At 38.7% G+C, this 20,303-nt stretch overlaps 3 protein-coding genes and 1 long non-coding RNA gene across 4 annotated transcripts; 2 read left to right on the top strand and 2 right to left on the bottom strand.

Annotated features, from left to right (window-relative positions):
• LOC133673536 (uncharacterized) lies at window positions 1-1,150 on the top strand. The gene is made up of 3 exons (XR_009835004.1): window positions 1-330; window positions 752-894; window positions 1,109-1,150. It is a non-coding gene; the product is annotated as an uncharacterized LOC133673536 (long non-coding RNA).
• Window positions 1,151-7,637: 6,487 nt separating this feature from the next.
• Window positions 7,638-8,891, top strand: LOC133673257 (uncharacterized). Its single transcript, XM_062094002.1, has one exon. It carries the CDS (start codon window positions 7,638-7,640, stop codon window positions 8,889-8,891), a length of 1,254 nt encoding a protein of 417 aa, XP_061949986.1.
• A 7,089-nt stretch (window positions 8,892-15,980) lies between these two features.
• LOC133673256 (protein NLP1-like) lies at window positions 15,981-18,330 on the bottom strand. The gene is made up of 4 exons (XM_062094000.1): window positions 17,910-18,330; window positions 17,345-17,487; window positions 16,423-17,130; window positions 15,981-16,328 (listed from the first exon to the last, which is right to left on the bottom strand). The coding sequence occupies exons 1-4, from the start codon at window positions 18,328-18,330 to the stop codon at window positions 16,227-16,229; spliced, it is 1,374 nt and encodes a 457-aa protein (XP_061949984.1). The 3' UTR covers window positions 15,981-16,226.
• A 1,097-nt stretch (window positions 18,331-19,427) lies between these two features.
• On the bottom strand, window positions 19,428-19,820 carry LOC133673255 (DELLA protein GAIP-B-like). Its single transcript, XM_062093999.1, has one exon. The coding sequence runs from the start codon at window positions 19,818-19,820 to the stop codon at window positions 19,428-19,430; it is 393 nt and encodes a 130-aa protein (XP_061949983.1).
• Window positions 19,821-20,303: the final 483 nt, after the last annotated feature.

The following is a 20,303-nucleotide window of genomic DNA, read 5'->3' as shown; positions in this document are numbered from 1 at the left end:
ACTCCATAGAGAAAGATACGACCGAACATGATATCGAAAACAAGGTATCGTGGGAGATGGATTTTAGGCGGCAGATCACTAATGTGGTGGCGCGAGAGGACATCCAGCATGCTGAGAGACATGAAACACAGGCTTGGTGGCGAGATCAGCTGCGTCGTTCAGGATTTCATCCTGTTCGCCAGTGGTTCAATCATACAAGGGGTTTTCTTTTCAGTGACTTGACTCAATACACTATAGAAGGAAAGAATGGATGTCCCTTACTACGTCGATACACTGTCCCTCTAGTTATCACATCGGCATGGAAACCCGAACTTGCTCAGTCTGATGGAGGTGAACAATCTCATTCCATTCTTTGTTTCTCTTAAAACAAGAAATACGAAACAATTTTTTTGTTTCGAAAAAATGATATCAAACACCTCACATTTCTTTACTATGATTATTATTATTATTGTTTATTTTTCACTACAAATGAACGCAATTTTATAAATGTCAGTTGGAAAATATATTTGAGGTTAGCAACTATTCATTCATGTGTATTGAGTAAGGTCTTCTCTCACAATCTCTGAAAAGCTCTTTGTTATTGAATTTTGCATATTTTATAAATTTAATTAGAGGGAATGTGAGGTTTACTTGTGATTATTTCATCATTAAAACTCTGAAACATCTCAACTTAAAAAGCTTAAGCTATTAAATAAGAGTTCAAGAATGATTATATATTAGTCTATAACATGGTGAAATGCTAATCATGCAGGATCGGACAACAAGGAGAACGTGGGCAGTCCAGAATCCATGTTGTTAGGTCTCGAGTTCAATGATCTTAGCATAATACAAAATGAATGCGAGGAAGAAGGTGATCCTACTATCATGAGAGAAGGAAATGTGTGGTCTTGAGAGGTACCCCGTCCTGTATTTGCCTGCATGCTTTTTATCAGATTGCTATTTGTTTATATAGATGTCTAGGGAAATTAATAGGATACTCAAATCTTTAGTATTTCTTTCATACATAAAGAGTTTGATTGTCTATTAATTTTTCAAAATTCTTTGTTATGTCCTGCTATAATTCTTACAATTCTCCTCGATGAATGAGATTGCTTCTACGGTTTTGCAGTGCCCCTCAATCAATGAGATTGCTGCTTCAGCTGAGATATTTTGTAGCAATTGTCAACATTTTTGTCAACCTTTCTCCAACCACCATGACTTTTATCATTGTAGTAGTTGGTTCTGCACATGGGTTGCTGTCAATGCTTCTCCATTCACCTATAAAGAGAGAGACGGGAGAGAGTGCAGTGTAGTGAAGTGTAGAAAGAGTGCAGAGAGTGCAAGTGTGCAGAGGAAGACAAAGCAGATTTGAGAGAATAGAGTGTAAGAGTGAAACACTGGGTTTTGTGGGGTTGTATTGGGTTGAGTTGAGTGTTTGTATCATTCCTCTATTAATATACAATCTGCTGCCTCCGTGGACGTACCCGGTTTTGGGGAACCACGTAAATCTGCTTGTTTGTGTTTTATTTGTGTTTGCTTTCGGTCCAGTATGCACAACAAATTGGTATCAGAGCATTAGGGAAGCTTAAACACAGAAAAACACGTTTTTCAGCTCTCTGTTCAAAGTTGCAGAATTTTCAAAGTTCTCAGATCTTGATTTTGACCAGCTGCGGAGATTCCTCTCATCGATACGAGTCCGGCGATATAAAGATCGTCGAAATCGGAGTTGAAACGAGCCCTGTAGAGCTCGCCGAAGTTTCGCCGGAAATCTGCCGGAAAAACCAGTCAGTGCCGGAATTCTCGCCTGAGAAGACAACCACGTCATCCGACATGTAGGCGCTGAGTCATCATCCACGCCATCAACAGAGGGTCCACATCACCCTGTCATCAGCCACGTCATCAGACACGTCATCTAACAGTGACAGAATATTCTCTTGACAGAATAAGAATATTCCGTTACCAGTAAGAGAATATTCCCGTGACAGAATATTCTTTATCAGAGACAGAATATTCCTTCCCTGAGTTAACTCGGTCAGATTGGTTTTTTGGCCAACTCAGTGATATTTTGACCCGTTTTTGGCCGAGTCAAGTTGGTTTCTAGCATTTTCAACCATTCCGGACGCAACCGTGGTGTCCATTTTGTGAAACAGCACACCGAAGTTACTGTTTTGGCTCTTTTGAGCATAAAAGTGTGTGTTTTAACAATTTCGGGACTCCATTTGTAATCTAAAGACGTCCTAATGACTGATATTCCAGAAGAAAGATCAGTGGGAAATGCTAGTATACCTCCACAATACATCCCGGTATCGAGTACCAAATTTGAGGTGGAGAAGTTTGATGGGAAAGGTAATTTTGGCATGTGGAAATGTGAAGTCATGGATATGCTTGTCCAAATGAATTTGGATTTCACTCTAGAAGATAAACCGGAGGATCTGGATGATAAAAGCTGGGAAAGGAGAAATCGGTTGGCTTGCAGTTCCATCCGACTTTGTCTTGTAAAGGATCAGAAGTACGCCTTTTCAGAACAAAACTCTGCAAAGGAATTATGGCAAGCACTGGAGGACAAGTTTATGAAGAAGAGTATAGAGAATCGTCTCTACTTGAAGAAAAGGATCTTCCGGTTTCAGCATAAGAAAGGTACTTCTATGAATGAGCATCTGAATGATTTCAATAAAATGATAGCTGATTTGAAGAATTTAGATGTGGAAATTGATGATGAAGATAAAGCTCTACTGTTATTAAATTCACTGCCTGACACATATGAACATCTTGTCACCACTTTACTGTATGGTAAAGAAAAGATTAAATTCATTGATGTGTCCAATGCTTTGGTGAACAATGAGTACCGGAAGAAGGACCAGATTGTTCACAAGGAGTCAACGTCAGAAGCATTGACAGTTAGAGGCAGAACAAACCCCAAAAGATTTCGAGGGCGAGGGAGATCTCGCTCAAAATCCAGAGGAGAATCATCAAACAGACGATATCTTGCAAAAGATGAGTGTGCTTTTTGTCACAAAAAAGGGCACTGGAAGAAAGATTGTCCAATTAAGGGCAACAAGGAAAAAGACGAACCAACTGTGAACGCTGCACGAGATGAGGATGAACGAGACTCTGCATTCATGGTCTCATCACCAGAAAACCATTCTGGTGAATGGATTCTTGATTCTGCATGTTCCTATCACATGTGCCCTAACAAGCACTTATTCTCGAGACTCGAGGAGTTCGATGGAGGAGTTGTGTTGATGGGTAATGATGATGTTAGTGAGATCAAAGGGATTGGGACTATCCATCTGAAGATGCATAATGGGGTAGTCAAGACACTAACAGATGTACGGTATGTACCTGATTTGAAGAAAAATCTCTTCTCACTTGGAGTCCTAGAATCCAGTGGTTATAAGATTATCATGCATGGTGGAGTCCTCAGAGCAATCCGTGGTGCATTAGTTGTCTTAAGAGGCACGAGGAAAGGAAACTTATATTTCCTGGATGGATCTACAGTTACTGGTACAGCAGCTGTCTCCAAGAGCATAGAAGATGATGAAGCAGATAATTCCAGACTTTGGCACATGCGCTTAGGGCATGCTGGTGAAAAGGCTTTGCAAGGATTAGTCAAGCAAGGTCTATTAAAAGGCGCCAAGACTGGGAAGCATGGGTTCTGTGAGCATTGTGTTCTTGGAAAACAGACAAGGGTCAAGTTTGGCACTGTAGTACACAACACAAAAGGGATCCTAGATTATGTTCACACAGATGTATGGGGACCTTCAAAGAATGAATCTATTGGAGGTAATCGTTGGTTTGTTACTTTTATTGATGATTTCTCAAGACGAGTATGGGTGTACATGATGAAACACAAGGATGAGGTCCTTGATATCTTTCTGAAATGGAAGAAAATGGTGGAGACTCAAACTGGAAGGAGAGTCAAGACTCTTCGATCAGATAATGGTGGTGAGTATACTTCAAATCCTTTCTTTGAAGTTTGTCAGGATGAAGGGATCAAGCGACATTTTACTGTTCGCAAAACACCACAACAGAATGGAGTAGCAAAACGCATGAACCGCACATTGATGGAGAAAGTCTGATGTATGCTATCACATTCGGGACTAAGCAAAGTGTTCTGGGGCGAGGCATTAAACTATGCTCGTCATATTGTTAACCGGTTACCTTCAGCAGCATTAAATGGAAGAACCCCCTTAGAGGTATGGTCAGGCTCTCCTGCAAATGATTATGACTCTATGCGTATATTTGGTTGCTCATCATATTATCATGTTACTGAGTCCAAGTTAGATCCTAGAGCCAAGAAAGCTATATTTTTAGGCTTTAGTGGAGGAGTAAAAGGCTACAGACTCTGGTGTTCTGAATCAAAGAAAGTGATTTTGAGTAGAGATGTCACTTTTGATAAGTCTGGCATGTTACAGCAAGAGAAATCACAGGAGAAGGAAAAACAGTCTGGTGATGCACAACAGGTGGAGTTGGAGACTTCAGTCATTCCTGTAAAGACTGTTCAGACAATCCCTACTGAAGGAGATTCAGATGAAAGTTCAGATGAAGAGGATGCCACAACTTCAGCAACCACACAACAAGAATCCATTGCAACGAGTAAACCGAAAAGAGTTATCAAGAAACCTGCTCGGTATTGTAACATGGTGGTTTATGCACTTCCGGTGATTGATGATGGAATCCCCTACACCTACAAAGAAGCAGTACAGAGTGTAGAAAGTGCAAAATGGAAAGAGGCAATGGATGAAGAGATGAAATCTCTCCACAAGAATCAGACTTGGGATTTGGTATAACTCCCTAAAGGAAAGAAGATAATTGGTTGCAAGTGGGTATATGCTAAGAAGGAAGGTAATCCTGGAAAAGACAACATCCGATTCAAAGCAAGATTGGTAGCAAAAGGCTATGCTCAGAAGGAGAGGATAGATTATAATGAGGTATTCTCTCCAGTTGTTAAGCATTCATCAATCCGTATTCTGTTAGCCTTGGTTGCACAGTTTGATTTGGAGTTAGCCCAACTTGATGTGAAAACTGCCTTCCTACATGGAGATTTGGAAGAAGAAATTTACATGTCTCAGCCAGATGGTTTCAAAGTCACTGGGAAAGAGAATTGGGCTTGTAAACTGAAGAAGTCATTGTATGGATTGAAACAATCTCCTCGCCAGTGGTATAAGCGATTTGATAAGTTCATGACAGAACATGGATACACACGGAGTCAGTTTGATCACTGTGTATATTTTCGCAAACTTCTTGATGGTTCTTTCATCTATTTGCTCTTATATGTGGATGATATGTTGATCGCATCGAAGAGTAAGGTGGAGATTGATAGACTGAAAGCTCAACTGAGAACTGAGTTTGAAATGAAGGACCTTGGAGAAGCTAAGAAGATTCTTGGCATGGAGATTCAGAGAGATAGAAGAAAAGGCACAGTCTGTTTGACACAGACCCAATACTTGAAGAAAATTCTACAAAGATTTGGGGTAGATGGTAAGACCAAACCTGTAAGCACACCTTTAGCTCCTCATTTTAAGCTAAGTGCTTCAATGTCTCCACGCACAGAGGAAGAGCGCAAGCATATGGCTCAAATTCCGTATGCAAATGCAGTTGGTGCATTAATGTATGCAATGGTTTGTACGAGACCAGATATTTCACATGCTGTCAGTATGGTGAGCAGGTATATGCATGATCCGGGAAAGGGTCACTGGCAGGCAGTTAAGTGGATTCTACGATACATTCATGGCACAACTGATATTGGTTTGAAGTTTGAGAGGGATGATAGACTCGGACAAAATTTAATTGGTTATGTGGACTCGGATTATGCTGGTGACTTAGACAAGCGTCGTTCCACAACAGGCTACGTGTTTACACTTGCTAAAGGGCCTGTAAGTTGGAGGTCAATGTTACAATCAACAGTAGCTTTGTCAACAACTGAGGCAGAGTACATGGCAGTAACGGAAGCTTTCAAAGAAGCTATTTGGTTACATGGGTTGATTGAAGATTTGGGAATTGTTCAAGAGCACGTGGATGTCCATTGTGATAGTCAAAGTGCTATTTGTCTTGCAAAGAATCAGGTTCATCATTCCCGCACCAAGCACATCGATGTTCGATTTCATTTTGTTCGAGAAATTGTGGATGAAGGGGATATTCTGCTACAGAAGATCGGTACTGCAGATAATCCAGCTGACATGCTCACAAAATGTGTCTCAGGGATCAAGTTCCAACATTGTTTGGACTTGGTCAACATCTCTCGGTGTTGAGCACCTTCAGGGTGCAGCGCCATATGGCGCATTAGAGGTAGCATTGATTGATCACGAGGATTGAATGGAAAAATCTTGCCAAGGTGGAGATTTGTAGCAATTGTCAACATTTTTGTCAACCTTTCTCCAACCACCATGACTTTTATCATTGTAGTAGTTGGTTCTGCACATGGGTTGCTGTCAATGCTTCTCCATTCACCTATAAAGAGAGAGACGGGAGAGAGTGCAGTGTAGTGAAGTGTAGAAAGAGTGCAGAGAGTGCAGAGGAAGACAAAGCAGATTTGAGAGAATAGAGTGTAAGAGTGAAACACTGGGTTTTGTGGGGTTGTATTGGGTTGAGTTGAGTGTTTGTATCATTCCTCCATTAATATACAATCTGCTGCCTCCGTGGACGTACCCGGTTTTGGGGAACCACGTAAATCTGCTTGTTTGTGTTTTATTTGTGTTTGCTTTCGGTCCAGTATGCACAACATATTTGACATATCGGAATATGTGTGTCATGTATATAAGCTGCCCCTGGCACTAACATGGATATCGGATGGCAGAGAGCCTACCAAAAATTCTGAGGGAAAAAATGTTCTACGTGTTGAGGATACTGCTTGCTACGTCAATGATTTAGGAGCAACAGAATTTGTTGAGATATGTGCAGAATTTGATCTTGAGGAAGGGCAAGGTATTGCTGGAAAAGCCCTTCTATCAGATATTTACTTTGTCTCCGATGTCTCTGAACTCGATCCAGCTGATTATCCTTTTGTTTATGAAGCATGGGAGTTTGGCCTTCATGACGCTGTTGCAATCAAGCTAAGAAGCACTTACAGGAGCAGTGTGGATTACATATTAGAATTTTTCTCCCTTCAAAAATGAGAGAAATTTCAGAAAAACAACTTTTGGTGAATAAAATACTATCAACCTTGCAGAATATTGGTAATTAAGTTGCTGAGCTGGATTTACAAATAAGCAAATGCAGAAGATTGAAGGGAAAAGTTGACAGTAAAGAAGGAGGAAAAGAAGAAGCTGAAGAAAGTTGTTATGTAATGATTAGTTAGTTGCATTTCAGTTATTTGTAACTAACTAAGAAAAGAAAAAGTAATTAAATGCTTTTCTGTAGGCCTAGCTGTTAAAGGCTGTAAAAGATCACACAATACGTGTGTTCTCCCCAAATCAGTTTATAAGGGGCATTTTGTCAAGCATGTTGTGTGTGGAAAATATATACAAGAATTACCTTTTTCTGCAACTCTCTCCATTCTTCAACCTTTTGTGCAAACCTTTTTCTCCTACTACCCAAATCAACAATCAACCTACAAATCATCAAATAAACACAATCAAACACAAGATTAAAAACTTCAACATGGTATCAGAGCAGTAACTTGATCAACAAGGGACTGAAAACACAAAATTCCAGAAAAGATGGTGTCCAGTGGAGATTTACGAACACCTCAGTTCAACGGTGTGAACTATGACTTTTGGGCAGTGAAGATGGAGACAATCCTCATAGCATTTGATCTTTGGGATGTAGTTGAGTTTGGCATGAAATCAGGTTCAAGTGTGAAAGAAGAAGAATCTGAGAAAGAAGATAAGAAGAATGATGAAACCGAGAGCAAAGATGGTGAAACTAAGAGCAGCATAGCTGAAGAAGCTGTTTTCAGAGAAAAAAAAATAAGAAATGCCAAGGCATTGAGCCTCATCCAAGGAGCCTTGACTGATGAACTTTTTCCTAGAATAAGGAATGAGAATACTGCACAAGGAGCATGGAATGTGCTGAAAAGAGAGTATAGAGGTGATAAGAAAGTGAGGTCTGTGAAATTGCAAGCTGTGAGGGCAGAGTTTGAATACATGAGAATGTTAGAAGGAGAAGGCTTAGAACACTATCTTTCTCAGTTTTTTGAAGCTATAAACAGTCTGAAATCTCTAGGAGAAGATGTACCTGAGATTAGGATTGTGCAAAAGCTCCTAATGAGTTTAAATAGGAGATACAAGTCCATTGTCTCTATCATTGAAGAGACAAGGGACCTTGATGTGCTGAAGGTGGAAGAAGTTATAGCCTCTGTCAAAGTATTTGACAAGAGGGAAGACCTGCATGATGAACAAGATAAGATTACAAGGACTGAAAAGGCATTTAGTAGTCTCAAAATGGGCTATAATCATGCTGCAAACAAGGCTATGCAGGGGAGATCTAGTCCAAGATGGCATGGACATGATCAAAGGCATGTGGGCTGGTCTCAAGGAAGAAATGTGAATAATCATCACAATTTCAGTCACAACACAAACTGGAATAACAGAACTGGAAGTAGCAGCAGCAGTTCACAGCACAGAGGTGGAGGTAATCAAACAAACACAAAGCCTCAATGTTCTGTATGTCAAAAATTTCATTTCGGAATATGTAGATATAAGGGGAAACCTAAGTGTGGGAAATGCAGTCGGTTTGGACATTATTCCAAAGACTGTGACAGCAACAAGCAGCTAGCTAATAGTGCAAAGGAGGAAGATGTGTGCACAAACACTATGTTTTATGCATGTCATGCTGCCAGCATAAAGAATGAAGATGTGTGGTTCATTGATAGTGCATGTAGTAATCATATGACCTCTCAAGAGGAGAATTTAATTGATGTTGATAGAAGTATCACTTGCAAGGTGAAAATGGGTTCAGGAGATTTGGTTTAATCCACTGGAAAAGGAACATTAGTTGTTGAAACCAAAAAGGGCAGAAGATACATAAATGAGGTGCTGCTAGTCCCAGGTTTGGATGAGAATCTACTTAGTGTAGGTCAAATGATGGAACATGGTTACTACATCTTGTTTGGGGGCAACAAGGCAGTAATATTTGATGATGAGAAACTAGAGAATGTGCTTGCAAAAGTAATAATGAAGGGGAATAGATGTTTTCCCCTTGCACTGGAATCTTTAACTCCTGCAGCTATGAAAGCATCAGTTAATGAAGATTCTTGGACATGGCATAGAAGGCTTGGCCATTTAAATTTTGCAAGTATGAAGAAGATGAAACAGGAAGAGATTGTGTATGGCTTACCTGTGATAGCAGATTCAAGGAATGTGTGTGAAGGCTGTGTAAAAGGGAAGCATCACCGAGAGAAATTTGATCAAGGGGAAGCATGGAGAGCCAAACATCCACTGGAACTTGTGCATACTGACCTCTGTGGACCAATACAGGCAGAATCAATTGGTGGGAATAGGTACTTTCTTACCTTTATTGATGACTACTCTAGAATGTGTTGGGTATATTTCCTCCGAAATAAATCTGACACATTAAGTGTTTTCAAGAAATTTAAAATACTTGTTGAGACACAAAGTGGCTACTCTCTAAAAAAATTGAGAAGTGATAGAGGAGGAGAATATACCTCCTATGAATTTCAGAATTATTGTGCAAGTCTGGGTGTGGAGAGGCAGCTCACAGTAGCCTATTCTCCTCAGCAGAATGGAGTGGCTGAGAGGAGAAATAGGACCATAGGAGAAATGGCAAGATCAATATTGATTGAGAAAGGAATACCCACTGAATTCTGGGGAGAGGCAGTGAATACTGCTGTGTATCTTCAAAATAGGTGTGTTACATCAGCTGTGGAGGGTAAGACACCATTTGAAGCCTTCACGGGAAGGAAGCCTGGAATTAAACACTTAAGGGTGTTTGGGTGTGTATGTTACACACTCATTCCAGCAGCACTAAGACAGAAACTGGACAGTAAGGCAGAGAAGGGAGTGTTTATGGGTTATGGAAGTTGTGAGAAAGGATATCGGGTGTATATTCTGGATTCAAAGAAGATAGTGCTGTCAAGAAGTGTTGTTTTTGATGAGAGCAGGTTCTGGAATTGGACTGAAAATCACATGGAATCAGTCACACAGCAACTAAGGTTTGAATGCAACAAAGAAGAGAGTGAAGTAGAAGAAACAAATGTAGATGCTGCACAGAATTATGATGGCATTGATCAGTTAAGCTCACCTGCAAATGGTTCAGTGACAGAATCAGTTGAGAATATCAGTCAAGGATCATCACCTAGTTCAACTCCAGTGAAGTTAAGGAGCATTGAAGACATTTATAATAGATGTCACATGAGCTTCATTGAACCAGAAAATTATCAAGAAGCAGCAAAGAGTAAAGACTGGCAGGATGCAATGAGAACTGAATTAGAGATGATAGAGAAGAATCATACCTGGGAGCTGATTGACAGACCTTCTGATGCGCCTGTGATAGGTGTGAAATGGGTCTTCAAGACAAAGCTCAATCTTGATGGGTCCATACACAAGCATAAGGCTAGACTTGTAGCCAAGGGATATGCTCAAAAACCAGGGGTGGATTACAATGAGACTTTTGCTCCAACAGCAAGGTTGGATACTATAAGGACTCTCATTGCGTTAGCAGCTCAAAAGGGTTGGAAATTATTCCAACTAGATGTTAAGTCAGCATTTCTAAATGGAATGCTTGAAGAGGAGGTGTATGTGGAGCAACTCGAGGGGTTTGAAGTGAAGGGGTCCAGCCACAAGGTGTATAAACTATACAAGGCTCTATATGGACTTAAACAAGCCCCTAGAGCCTGGTATAGTGAAATCGATGCTTATCTTACAAGTTGCAAATTTGAAAGGAGTGCAAGTGAAGCAACTTTGTACACCAGAAGTGATAGTGAAGGAGGTCAGATCATTATCTCAATATATGTTGATGATATAGTGTATACTGGAAGTAGTGAAAGGATGATGACTGAGTTTAAGAGGGAGATGATGCAGAGGTATGAAATGTCAGACCTAGGGCTTCTTCATCACTTTCTAGGGATTGGTGTATTGCAGACCAATCAAGGAGTTTTTATTCACCAAAGTAAGTATGCTAAGTCTCTACTTACTAAGTTCGGACTTGAGGACTGCAATCCAGTTGCAATTCCTCTAACCGTGGGTGAAAAATTAAAGAAGGAGGATGGCAGTGAACCTGCAGATGAAGGGTTGTATAGAAGGATAGTGGGAAGCTTGCTGTATTTGACAGCAACAAGGCCAGACCTAATGTATTCAGCAAGCTTACTATCAAGATTCATGAGTTGCCCTACAAAGAAACATATGAGGATTGCTAGAAGGGTATTGAGATATGTTCAAGGTACCCTAGACTATGGGATTGAGTACACAAGAGGCAAATCGGCTACTCTAATCGGTTATTGTGATGCTGATTGGGGGGGCAGTGAGGATGATAGCAGGAGTACCTCAGGCTATGCTTTTAGCTTTGGAAGTGGTGTGTTCTCTTGGGCTTCTGTAAAACAGAGCACAGTGGCTCTGTCAACAGCAGAAGCTGAGTATGTCTCAGCTTCTGAAGCCACGGCACAAGCCATTTGGCTTAGGTTTGTGCTTGAAGATTTTGGAGAGATGCAGGCTGAGGCAACTCCATTGTATTGTGACAACATGTCAGCAATATCGATGGCCAAAAATCCTGTTTTCCATCAGAAAACAAGACACATAAACAGGAGATATCACTTTATCAGGGAATCTTTGAAAGAAGGGTTGATCAACATGCAATTCTGTAGGGGTGAGGACCAGTTGGCTGATATATTCACCAAGGCTCTACCTAAAGACAGATTCAACTATCTAAGACTGACTCTTGGGGTTAAACCAGTCAGCAACTTAGGAGAGGCTGTTGGTAATTAAGTTGCTGAGCTGGATTTACAAATAAGCAAATGCAGAAGATTGAAGGGAAAAGTTGACAGTAAAGAAGGAGGAAAAGAAGAAGCTGAAGAAAGTTGTTATGTAATGATTAGTTAGTTGCATTTCAGTTATTTGTAACTAACTAAGAAAAGAAAAAGTAATTAAATGCTTTTCTGTAGGCCTAGCTGTTAAAGGCTGTAAAAGATCACACAATACGTGTGTTCTCCCCAAATCAGTTTATAAGGGGCATTTTGTCAAGCATGTTGTGTGTGGAAAATATATACAAGAATTACCTTTTTCTGCAACTCTCTCCATTCTTCAACCTTCTGTGCAAACCTTTTTCTCCTACTACCCAAATCAACAATCAACCTACAAATCATCAAATAAACACAATCAAACACAAGATTAAAAACTTCAACACAGAAGTGCTGCAGGAATTCATGGATAGTTTGTGGAATGGATTTAAATGTGGCTGAAGTTGTCTCTGAAGTTACCGCGGCTGAGATGTCTGATATCACACTGATGCCTAATTCTGGCAGCTCTCAATCAGCTTCAAATGTTGATGGTTCAAATCCAAATAATATCATGGGATGGAATATGCTTAGCCCAGTGGGTGACTTAGTGGAAATATATGAGACTGATGAAAAGGTGCCTTTCTTAGCAGCAAATTTATCCTATAATTGAGCCCAGATTAAACCTGGATGTAGTAAATTATATGTCTTTCTTGGTTGTCTCTTTACAGGAAACTGGAGAATCGAAAGCCATACTGGAACCAGCTCCAAGTGCTGACAAGGAGATGGTCAACTTAGACTGTTCCAAGGGGATCTTATCTATAAATAAATAATCGAAACAAATCTGAGGTGTAGGAGTTCTTCAATATTGAGGTCGATGAGGATGCTGAAAAGCTCTGGATTATTATGGTGTTCTCAAGGCTGCAGCGCAGTAATAGACTGCACCTTCAAAACAAGTGATGAACTCAAGAAACACTAACGTTTTATCTTCGTCTTTATTTCCTCCCACTTTCTTCTTTCTTCTCATCTGGTTTTTCTTGTTTCATAAAGGTAAAGTTCATCTTGAACTATTTGTATGCGCTGTGAAGTGAGCATTGTCTGGCGTGATGAGCCATTTTCTTTTGAGGAGTCATTTAGATTTATTCTTTCAAATTGAATTTGTGTAGAATATTGGTGTTATAGGGTTCATCTGTAAATCCTGTAAATCCTCTGAATGAAAAATCATAAATTAACTAGATTTATATAAAAACTTTGTAACTCTTGATCCGGTTATTAAAATATTCTAAATCTTTACGTGGAACTTCTAATATAATATCTTACCTTAGTTAATACCTCAGAATTTTTAAAAAGAAAGCACAGGAGACTCGTGACTAGGTAGGCACTCAACACCTTACATTTGCCGTTCTTGCAGCGCTGATTGGTTTTCATGTGGTTAATGTCTTACTACTTGGCTATCAATAATTAGAGGCTTGTAGCTCAGTGGCCTTGGCAAGCTTTGCCCTGCCTGAGTGCCCTGGTTCGAGCTCTCGTGTACCCAGCACATGAGGGTTTAACTGCTGTGGTCAATTCGTATGACTTGTTCCGTCCCCGTCCCGGGTTCGACCCTCTATGTGTACGCTTGTCACCCCCGCGGTGCCTTACCTGCTCCTGGGCTTGCAGGATGTCCAGCGGGCCGTGGGGAATAGTCGTGGTGCGCGTAAGCTGGCCCGGACACCCCACGTAAATCAAAATAATAATAATAATAATAATTAGTTTCGTTTTCATAAATCACGATTCACAAATAAATTTATCGAATATTAATATAGTACACTTCCTAGAACGTGTTATAATTAGATAAAATAAATTAACTCACTCGATCTTCGATGTATTATCCATTCGCCATCTTAATTATATTCACCAATAAACAAGAAAAAAATATTGTCAACGTCTAAAACCTTGACGAAGAAATAACAAGCTATCAGATACAAAAAATGAAAATGCCTAAACAGAGAGACTTGGAGAGTTTAAAGCAAAAATTAAAAAGAAATGCACTAAAAATAATCTATAACTGAATTGATTGTTGACAGAGTTGTGGTTTTATTTAAATTTAATACAGCCTAGGACCGTGGAAGTTATGACAGTTAACTGTCAAATTTTGCATTTCTGAACCACCTAGAGGCAATTGCAGATGACAATTGTGATCAACGACATGATGTAGACTGCCCATATAGCACATTTGATGCCAAGAGGGAATGGAGTTGCTATGGCGAAGAAAAACGTTGTGGCCGCTAGGAAGAACGCAACTTTCTCCAGCACCTTGGATGCAGTCGGAATCTTTTTTGCAATAAACGGTGAGACGAATAGAGAAGCAAAGATAGCTGCAACAGCCAAGGAGATCAAAATGATGGGGTAGTGGGCTTCAGATTCAGCAACCTGTCCGTACTGAATCGTGATTTGAATTGCTGCTGTGAAGCACAAATTCAGGAGTGTCTTCCTTAATTCCGTTTCCAAGTCCGGCTTCGCGTCAAGAACATTGTTTCGCTGTGATTCGTTGATGGTAAGAGGCAGCCGCCCTCCTGGTGGTGATTGTGATTCTGAGGTGGTATTAGAAGAAGAAGGAAGGGGTTGCGATGATTGCGATTCCAGGTCGTCAATATTAGGAGGAGAAGCTGGCAGTATTGATGAAAGCAGTGATGTTATGAGGTGCCAGAGTTGGAGCAGAAATTCTGCAACCCAAAGAGAGAAATGATAAAATAAATAAGACTTAATTGGGACATAGATACACTTACATGAAATAAATTTAATTATCAACAAAACTTGCATAATAAACCTGAATAAATCAGACTTGATACCATCAGGTGGATGAGACAAGAAATTCAGATAAACTAGTATAATATTTCTTACCCATGATCTTCATCTTGATTCCACCAATCTTGATCTTTCCTGAGCATCAACAAGAAGAAAACAAAGAAAAAGAAAATCAGAAATTAATGACGGAGGAGTCCGTTGCCGTTCGGTTTGGACCTTGAAGGAGGGGAGCTATTTGAGCTATCTAAGACTGGTTTTGTACAAAACCACACTTTCACACAGACATCTCAGCCGCGGTAACTTCAGAGACAACTTCAGCCACATTTAAATCCATTCCACAAACTATCCATGAATGTCCTCATGCTTCCTTGAGTGCTAAAAATACTCAAATAGCTCCCCTCCTTCAAGGTCCAAACCGAACGGCAGGAAGTGCTAAAAAATTAGCTCCCCTCCTTGTTATTTCTTCGTCAAGGTTTTAGACGTTGACAATATTTTTTTCTTGTTTATTGGTGAATATAATTAAGATGGCGAATGGATAATACATCGAAGATCGAGTGAGTTAATTTATTTTATCTAATTATAACACGTTCTAGGAAGTGTACTATATTAATATTCGATAAATTTATTTGTGAATCGTGATTTATGAAAACGAAACTAATTATTATTATTATTATTATTTTGATTTACGTGGGGTGTCCGGGCCAGCTTACGCGCACTACGACTATTCCCCACGGCCCGCTGGACATCCTGCAAGCCCAGGAGCAGGTAAGGCACCGCGGGGGTGACAAGCGTACACATAGAGGGTCGAACCCGGGACGGGGACGGAACAAGTCATACGAATTGACCACAGCAGTTAAACCCTCATGTGCTGGGTACACGAGAGCTCGAACCAGGACACTCAGGCAGGGCAAAGCTTGCCAAGGCCACTGAGCTACAAGCCTCTAATTATTGATAGCCAAGTAGTAAGACATTAACCACATGAAAACCAATCAGCGCTGCAAGAACGGCAAATGTAAGGTGTTGAGTGCCTACCTAGTCACGAGTCTCCTGTGCTTTCTTTTTAAAAATTCTGAGGTATTAACTAAGGTAAGATATTATATTAGAAGTTCCACGTAAAGATTTAGAATATTTTAATAACCGGATCAAGAGTTACAAAGTTTTTATATAAATCTAGTTAATTTATGATTTTTCATTCAGAGGATTTACAGGATTTACAGATGAACCCTATAACACCAATATTCTACACAAATTCAATTTGAAAGAATAAATCTAAATGACTCCTCAAAAGAAAATGGCTCATCACGCCAGACAATGCTCACTTCACAGCGCATACAAATAGTTCAAGATGAACTTTACCTTTATGAAACAAGAAAAACCAGATGAGAAGAAAGAAGAAAGTGGGAGGAAATAAAGACGAAGATAAAACGTTAGTGTTTCTTGAGTTCATCACTTGTTTTGAAGGTGCAGTCTATTACTGCGCTGCAGCCTTGAGAACACCATAATAATCCAGAGCTTTTCAGCATCCTCATCGACCTCAATATTGAAGAACTCCTACACCTCAGATTTGTTTCGATTATTTATTTATAGATAAGATCCCCTTGGAACAGTCTAAGTTGACCATCTCCTTGTCAGCACTTGGAGCTGGTTCCAGTATGGCTTTCGATTCTCCAGTTTCCTGTAAAGAGACAACCAAGAAAGACATATAATTTACTACATCCAGGTTTAATCTGGGCTCAATTATAGGATAAATTTGCTGCTAAGAAAGGCACCTTTTCATCAGTCTCATATATTTCCACTAAGTCACCCACTGGGCTAAGCATATTCCATCCCATGATATTATTTGGATTTGAACCATCAACATTTGAAGCTGATTGAGAGCTGCCAGAATTAGGCATCAGTGTGATATCAGACATCTCAGCCGCGGTAACTTCAGAGACAACTTCAGCCACATTTAAATCCATTCCACAAACTATCCATGAATTCCTGCAGCTCTTCTGCAAGGTTGATAGTATTTTATTCACCAAAAGTTGTTTTTCTGAAATTTCTCTCATTTTTGAAGGGAGAAAAAATTCTAATATGTAATCCACACTGCTCCTGTAAGTGCTTCTTAGCTTGATTGCAACAGCACCATGAAGGCCAAACTCCCATGCTTCATAAACAAAAGGATAATCAGCTGGATCGAGTTCAGAGACATCGGAGACAAAGTAAATATCTGATAGAAGGGCTTTTCCAGCAACACCTTGCCCTTCCTCAAGATCAAATTCTGCACATATCTCAACAAATTCTGTTGCTCCTAAATCATTGACGTAGCAAGCAGTATCCTCAACGCGTAGAACATTTTTTCCCTCAGAATTTCTGGTAGGCTCTCTGCCATCCAATATCCATGTTAGTGCCAGGGGCAGCTTATATACATGACACACATATTCTAATATGTCAAATATCTCAGCTGAAGCAGCAATCTCATTGATTGAGGGGCACTGCAAAAACCGCAGAAGCAATCTCATTCATCGAGGGGAATTGCAAAAACTATAGCAGGATATAACAAAGAATTTAGAAAAATTAATAGACAATCAAACTCTTCATGTATGAAAGAAATACTAAAGATTTGATATCCTATTAATTTCCCTAGACATCTATATAAACAAATAGCAATCTGATAAAAAGCATGCAGGCAAATACAGGATGGGGTACCTCTGAAGACCACACATTTCCTTCTCTCATGATAGTAGGATCACCTTCTTCCTCGCATTCATTTTGTATTATGCTAAGATCATTGAACTCTAGACCTAACAACATGGATTCTGGACTGCCCACGTTCTCCTTGTTGTCCGATCCTGCATGATTAGCATTTCACCATGTTATAGACCAATATATAATCATTCTTGAACTCTTATTTAATAGCTTCAGCTTTTTAAATTGAGATGTTTCAGAGTTTTAATGATGAAATAATCACAAGTAAACCTCACATTCCCTCTAATTAAATTTATAAAATATGCAAAATTCAATAACAAAGAGCTTTTCAGAGATTGTGAGAGAAGACCTTACTCAATACACATGAATGGATAGTTGCTAACCTCGAATATATTTTCCAACTGACATTTATAAAATTGCGTTCATTTGTAGTGAAAAAAAAAAAAAAAAAAAAATAATCATAGTAAAGAAATGTGAGGTGTTTGATATCATTTTTTCGAAACAAAAAAAATTGTTTCGTATTTCTTGTTTTAAGAGAAACAAAGAATGGAATGAGATTGTTCACCTCCATCAGACTGAGCAAGTTCGGGTTTCCATGCTGATGTGATAACTAGAGGGACAGTGTATCGACGTAGGAAGGGACATCCATTCTTTCCTTCTATAGTGTATTGAGTCAAGTCACTGAAAAGAAAACCCCTTATATGATTGAACCACTGGCGAACAGGATGAAATCCTGAACGACGAAGCTGATCTCGCCACCAAGCCTGTGTTTCATGTCTCTCAGCATGCTGGATGTCCTCTCGCGCCACCACATTAGTGATCTGCCGCCTAAAATCCGTCTCCCACGATATCTTGTTTTCGAGATCATATTCGGTCGTATCTTTCTCTATGGAGTCAAGTACGCTGGAGTAGTATGGGAATGATTGGGCAAGTCGGTCCAAGATATCAGGACTGTTATGGTTGGCTTCCTGTTCCACAATTACCATCAGTGGCGGAGCCACGTAGGGGCAAGAGGGGGCAATTGCCCCCCCTTCCCCCGATTCCTTTCTCTTATCTGTTTTTAATAAAGAGAATTCTATATATATATATATATATATATATATATATATATATATATATATGAGAAAAGAGTTGGCTTGCCAGCAGTTATATTTTTTATACTTGTGCTGTTAGAGACTTTACTTGTATAGGAGTGTGATTGTGATTGCTTTTCAAAGTGTTTTTTTGCCGAAATGCATTAAAATAATTTTTTTTATTTTTAAAAAATTATTTTTGAGATCAGCGCATCAAAACAATCTAAAACATGCTAAAAAAAATTAATTTTTTTTAAAAAAAATTTGAATTTCTCTTCATCTCTTCCTGATAGGTGAACCAGATATGGAAGTTCCAAAAATACTAGGTCTACATCTCCAAAAATTAGTTATTAAAAATATTAGGGTTTATAATAATTTATAGGTTTGTTGAATTAATATATGTATGGGTAATATTATATGCTAATGGATATGAATTGAAATGAGTTTTGATGAATTGATAAGTTTTGTTATGAATTTCATATGAAAAATGATGATAATGAATTTAATAATGATTAAAAATGAAGTACAAGACAACTAAAAAAATTAGGGATATAATAGATAAATTAAAAAAAACATTTAATAATTATATTTAATCTACTTGCACAAAACAACAAGTCAGTAAAAACAACATCAATTTGTGACAATTTTTTTAAGCTATGATTTTAGATGTTATGTACCATATGTCAGCATAGAATTGTTGTCAACAACTTTCCTAGTCTTTGAAAGATTTAGAAATAGATAAATGAAAGTTTGTAGTATATATTGAGAAATATATTTTTAATGAAATTAAAAATAAAATTATTATGAAGCAGTTTTAAAATATAAAATCTCGAAGAAAATAATTATAATATAAGTTTTTTTTCATTTTAAAAGTATTCTTAAATTAATTTTGCTTGACTTGAGTTGGTACATGTATTTCAAATTAATTTCTATATATATATATATATATATATATATATATATATATTAGCATATAATATCAAATATTTATTAGTAATTTGCCCCCTCATTTAAAAATTTCTGACTCCTCCACTGATTACCATGATTTCTGGTCTGAGTTCCTTCAGTTTTGACAAAACCTTCTCGAGTGCACCGGGCACTAAGATCAATTTGTGAAGTTCAAACTCCCATTTCACAACTATCGCCTCCTCCTCGCTTGTTCTTTTGAGATTGAGAGTGGATTCGACAGTATCTGCTACAGTATTGGCAAATACATGGTCTAGTTTGAAATCTGTCAGGCGAAGTGTTTTAGCCTCTGCAGCTAGTACGCGATCCATTTCTTGGAGGTACTCTTCATTGTTTGACAGTTTAGGTCTGATATTTGTTACTTGGAAAGACAGTCCACTGCCCACCAGCTTCACTAGATCACGCATCAAATCTCGAATCAGCATATTGAATTCCATATTAGAGAAGTTGATAACATGGACTTTCTTTTTTCCAACAACGGCATCAAGGTCTGATATTTATCTTAGCATTCGTAGCAAATAATAAAAAAGAAGGATTCTGACTGGTTCTACAAAATTATATGGGGAAATCGCACTGATTCTTCTTCATGGAAAAAATATTTCAGTACCTTGCTTGAGTCTCTTTTCATTGACTTAGTCAGTCGGGGCTTCTTTCAATTCAAGACCGCAAGAATGAAAATATAATCATGTCCCGAGACACTAAACTCAAAATTAATCAAACTGAAAGATTTTTCTAAATTATTAAATAATTTTTGTTATAATATTTTTTAAAAAAATCAGATTTTAGAAACAACCTGTAATCCAAAAAATAAAAATAAAAAACTAGAAGAAAAGATGGAAACACTATTCACCTAAACCCATTACATCTTAGACGAACAATATTTTTAACTTCAATAATAGGCTAATGGTTGATGATAGAAT

This window comes from Populus nigra, chromosome 14 (assembly GCF_951802175.1).
Source record: "Populus nigra chromosome 14, ddPopNigr1.1, whole genome shotgun sequence".
In the NCBI taxonomy this organism is placed as follows: Eukaryota; Viridiplantae; Streptophyta; class Magnoliopsida; order Malpighiales; family Salicaceae; genus Populus; species Populus nigra.
The sequence above is the reverse complement of the archived record's forward strand: the minus strand, read 5'-3'. Positions and strand labels throughout refer to the sequence as shown.

What these genes read in the sequence shown, in the direction of transcription:
- LOC133673257 (XM_062094002.1), top strand. Translation starts at nt 7,638, where the DNA reads ATGGTGTCCAGTGGAGATTTACGAACACCTCAGTTCAACGGTGTGAAC.
- LOC133673255 (XM_062093999.1), bottom strand. Translation starts at nt 19,820, where the DNA reads ATGGAATTCAATATGCTGATTCGAGATTTGATGCGTGATCTAGTGAAG.
- LOC133673256 (XM_062094000.1), bottom strand. Translation starts at nt 18,330, where the DNA reads ATGGTAATTGTGGAACAGGAAGCCAACCATAACAGTCCTGATATCTTG. An exon ending in ACTTGCTCAGTCTGATGGAG is followed by an intron (nt 17,488 to 17,909) that starts GTGAACAATCTC and finishes CTAATCATGCAG; the next exon opens with GATCGGACAACAAGGAGAAC. An exon ending in GAAATGTGTGGTCTTCAGAG is followed by an intron (nt 17,131 to 17,344) that starts GTACCCCATCCT and finishes CGGTTTTTGCAG; the next exon opens with TGCCCCTCAATCAATGAGAT.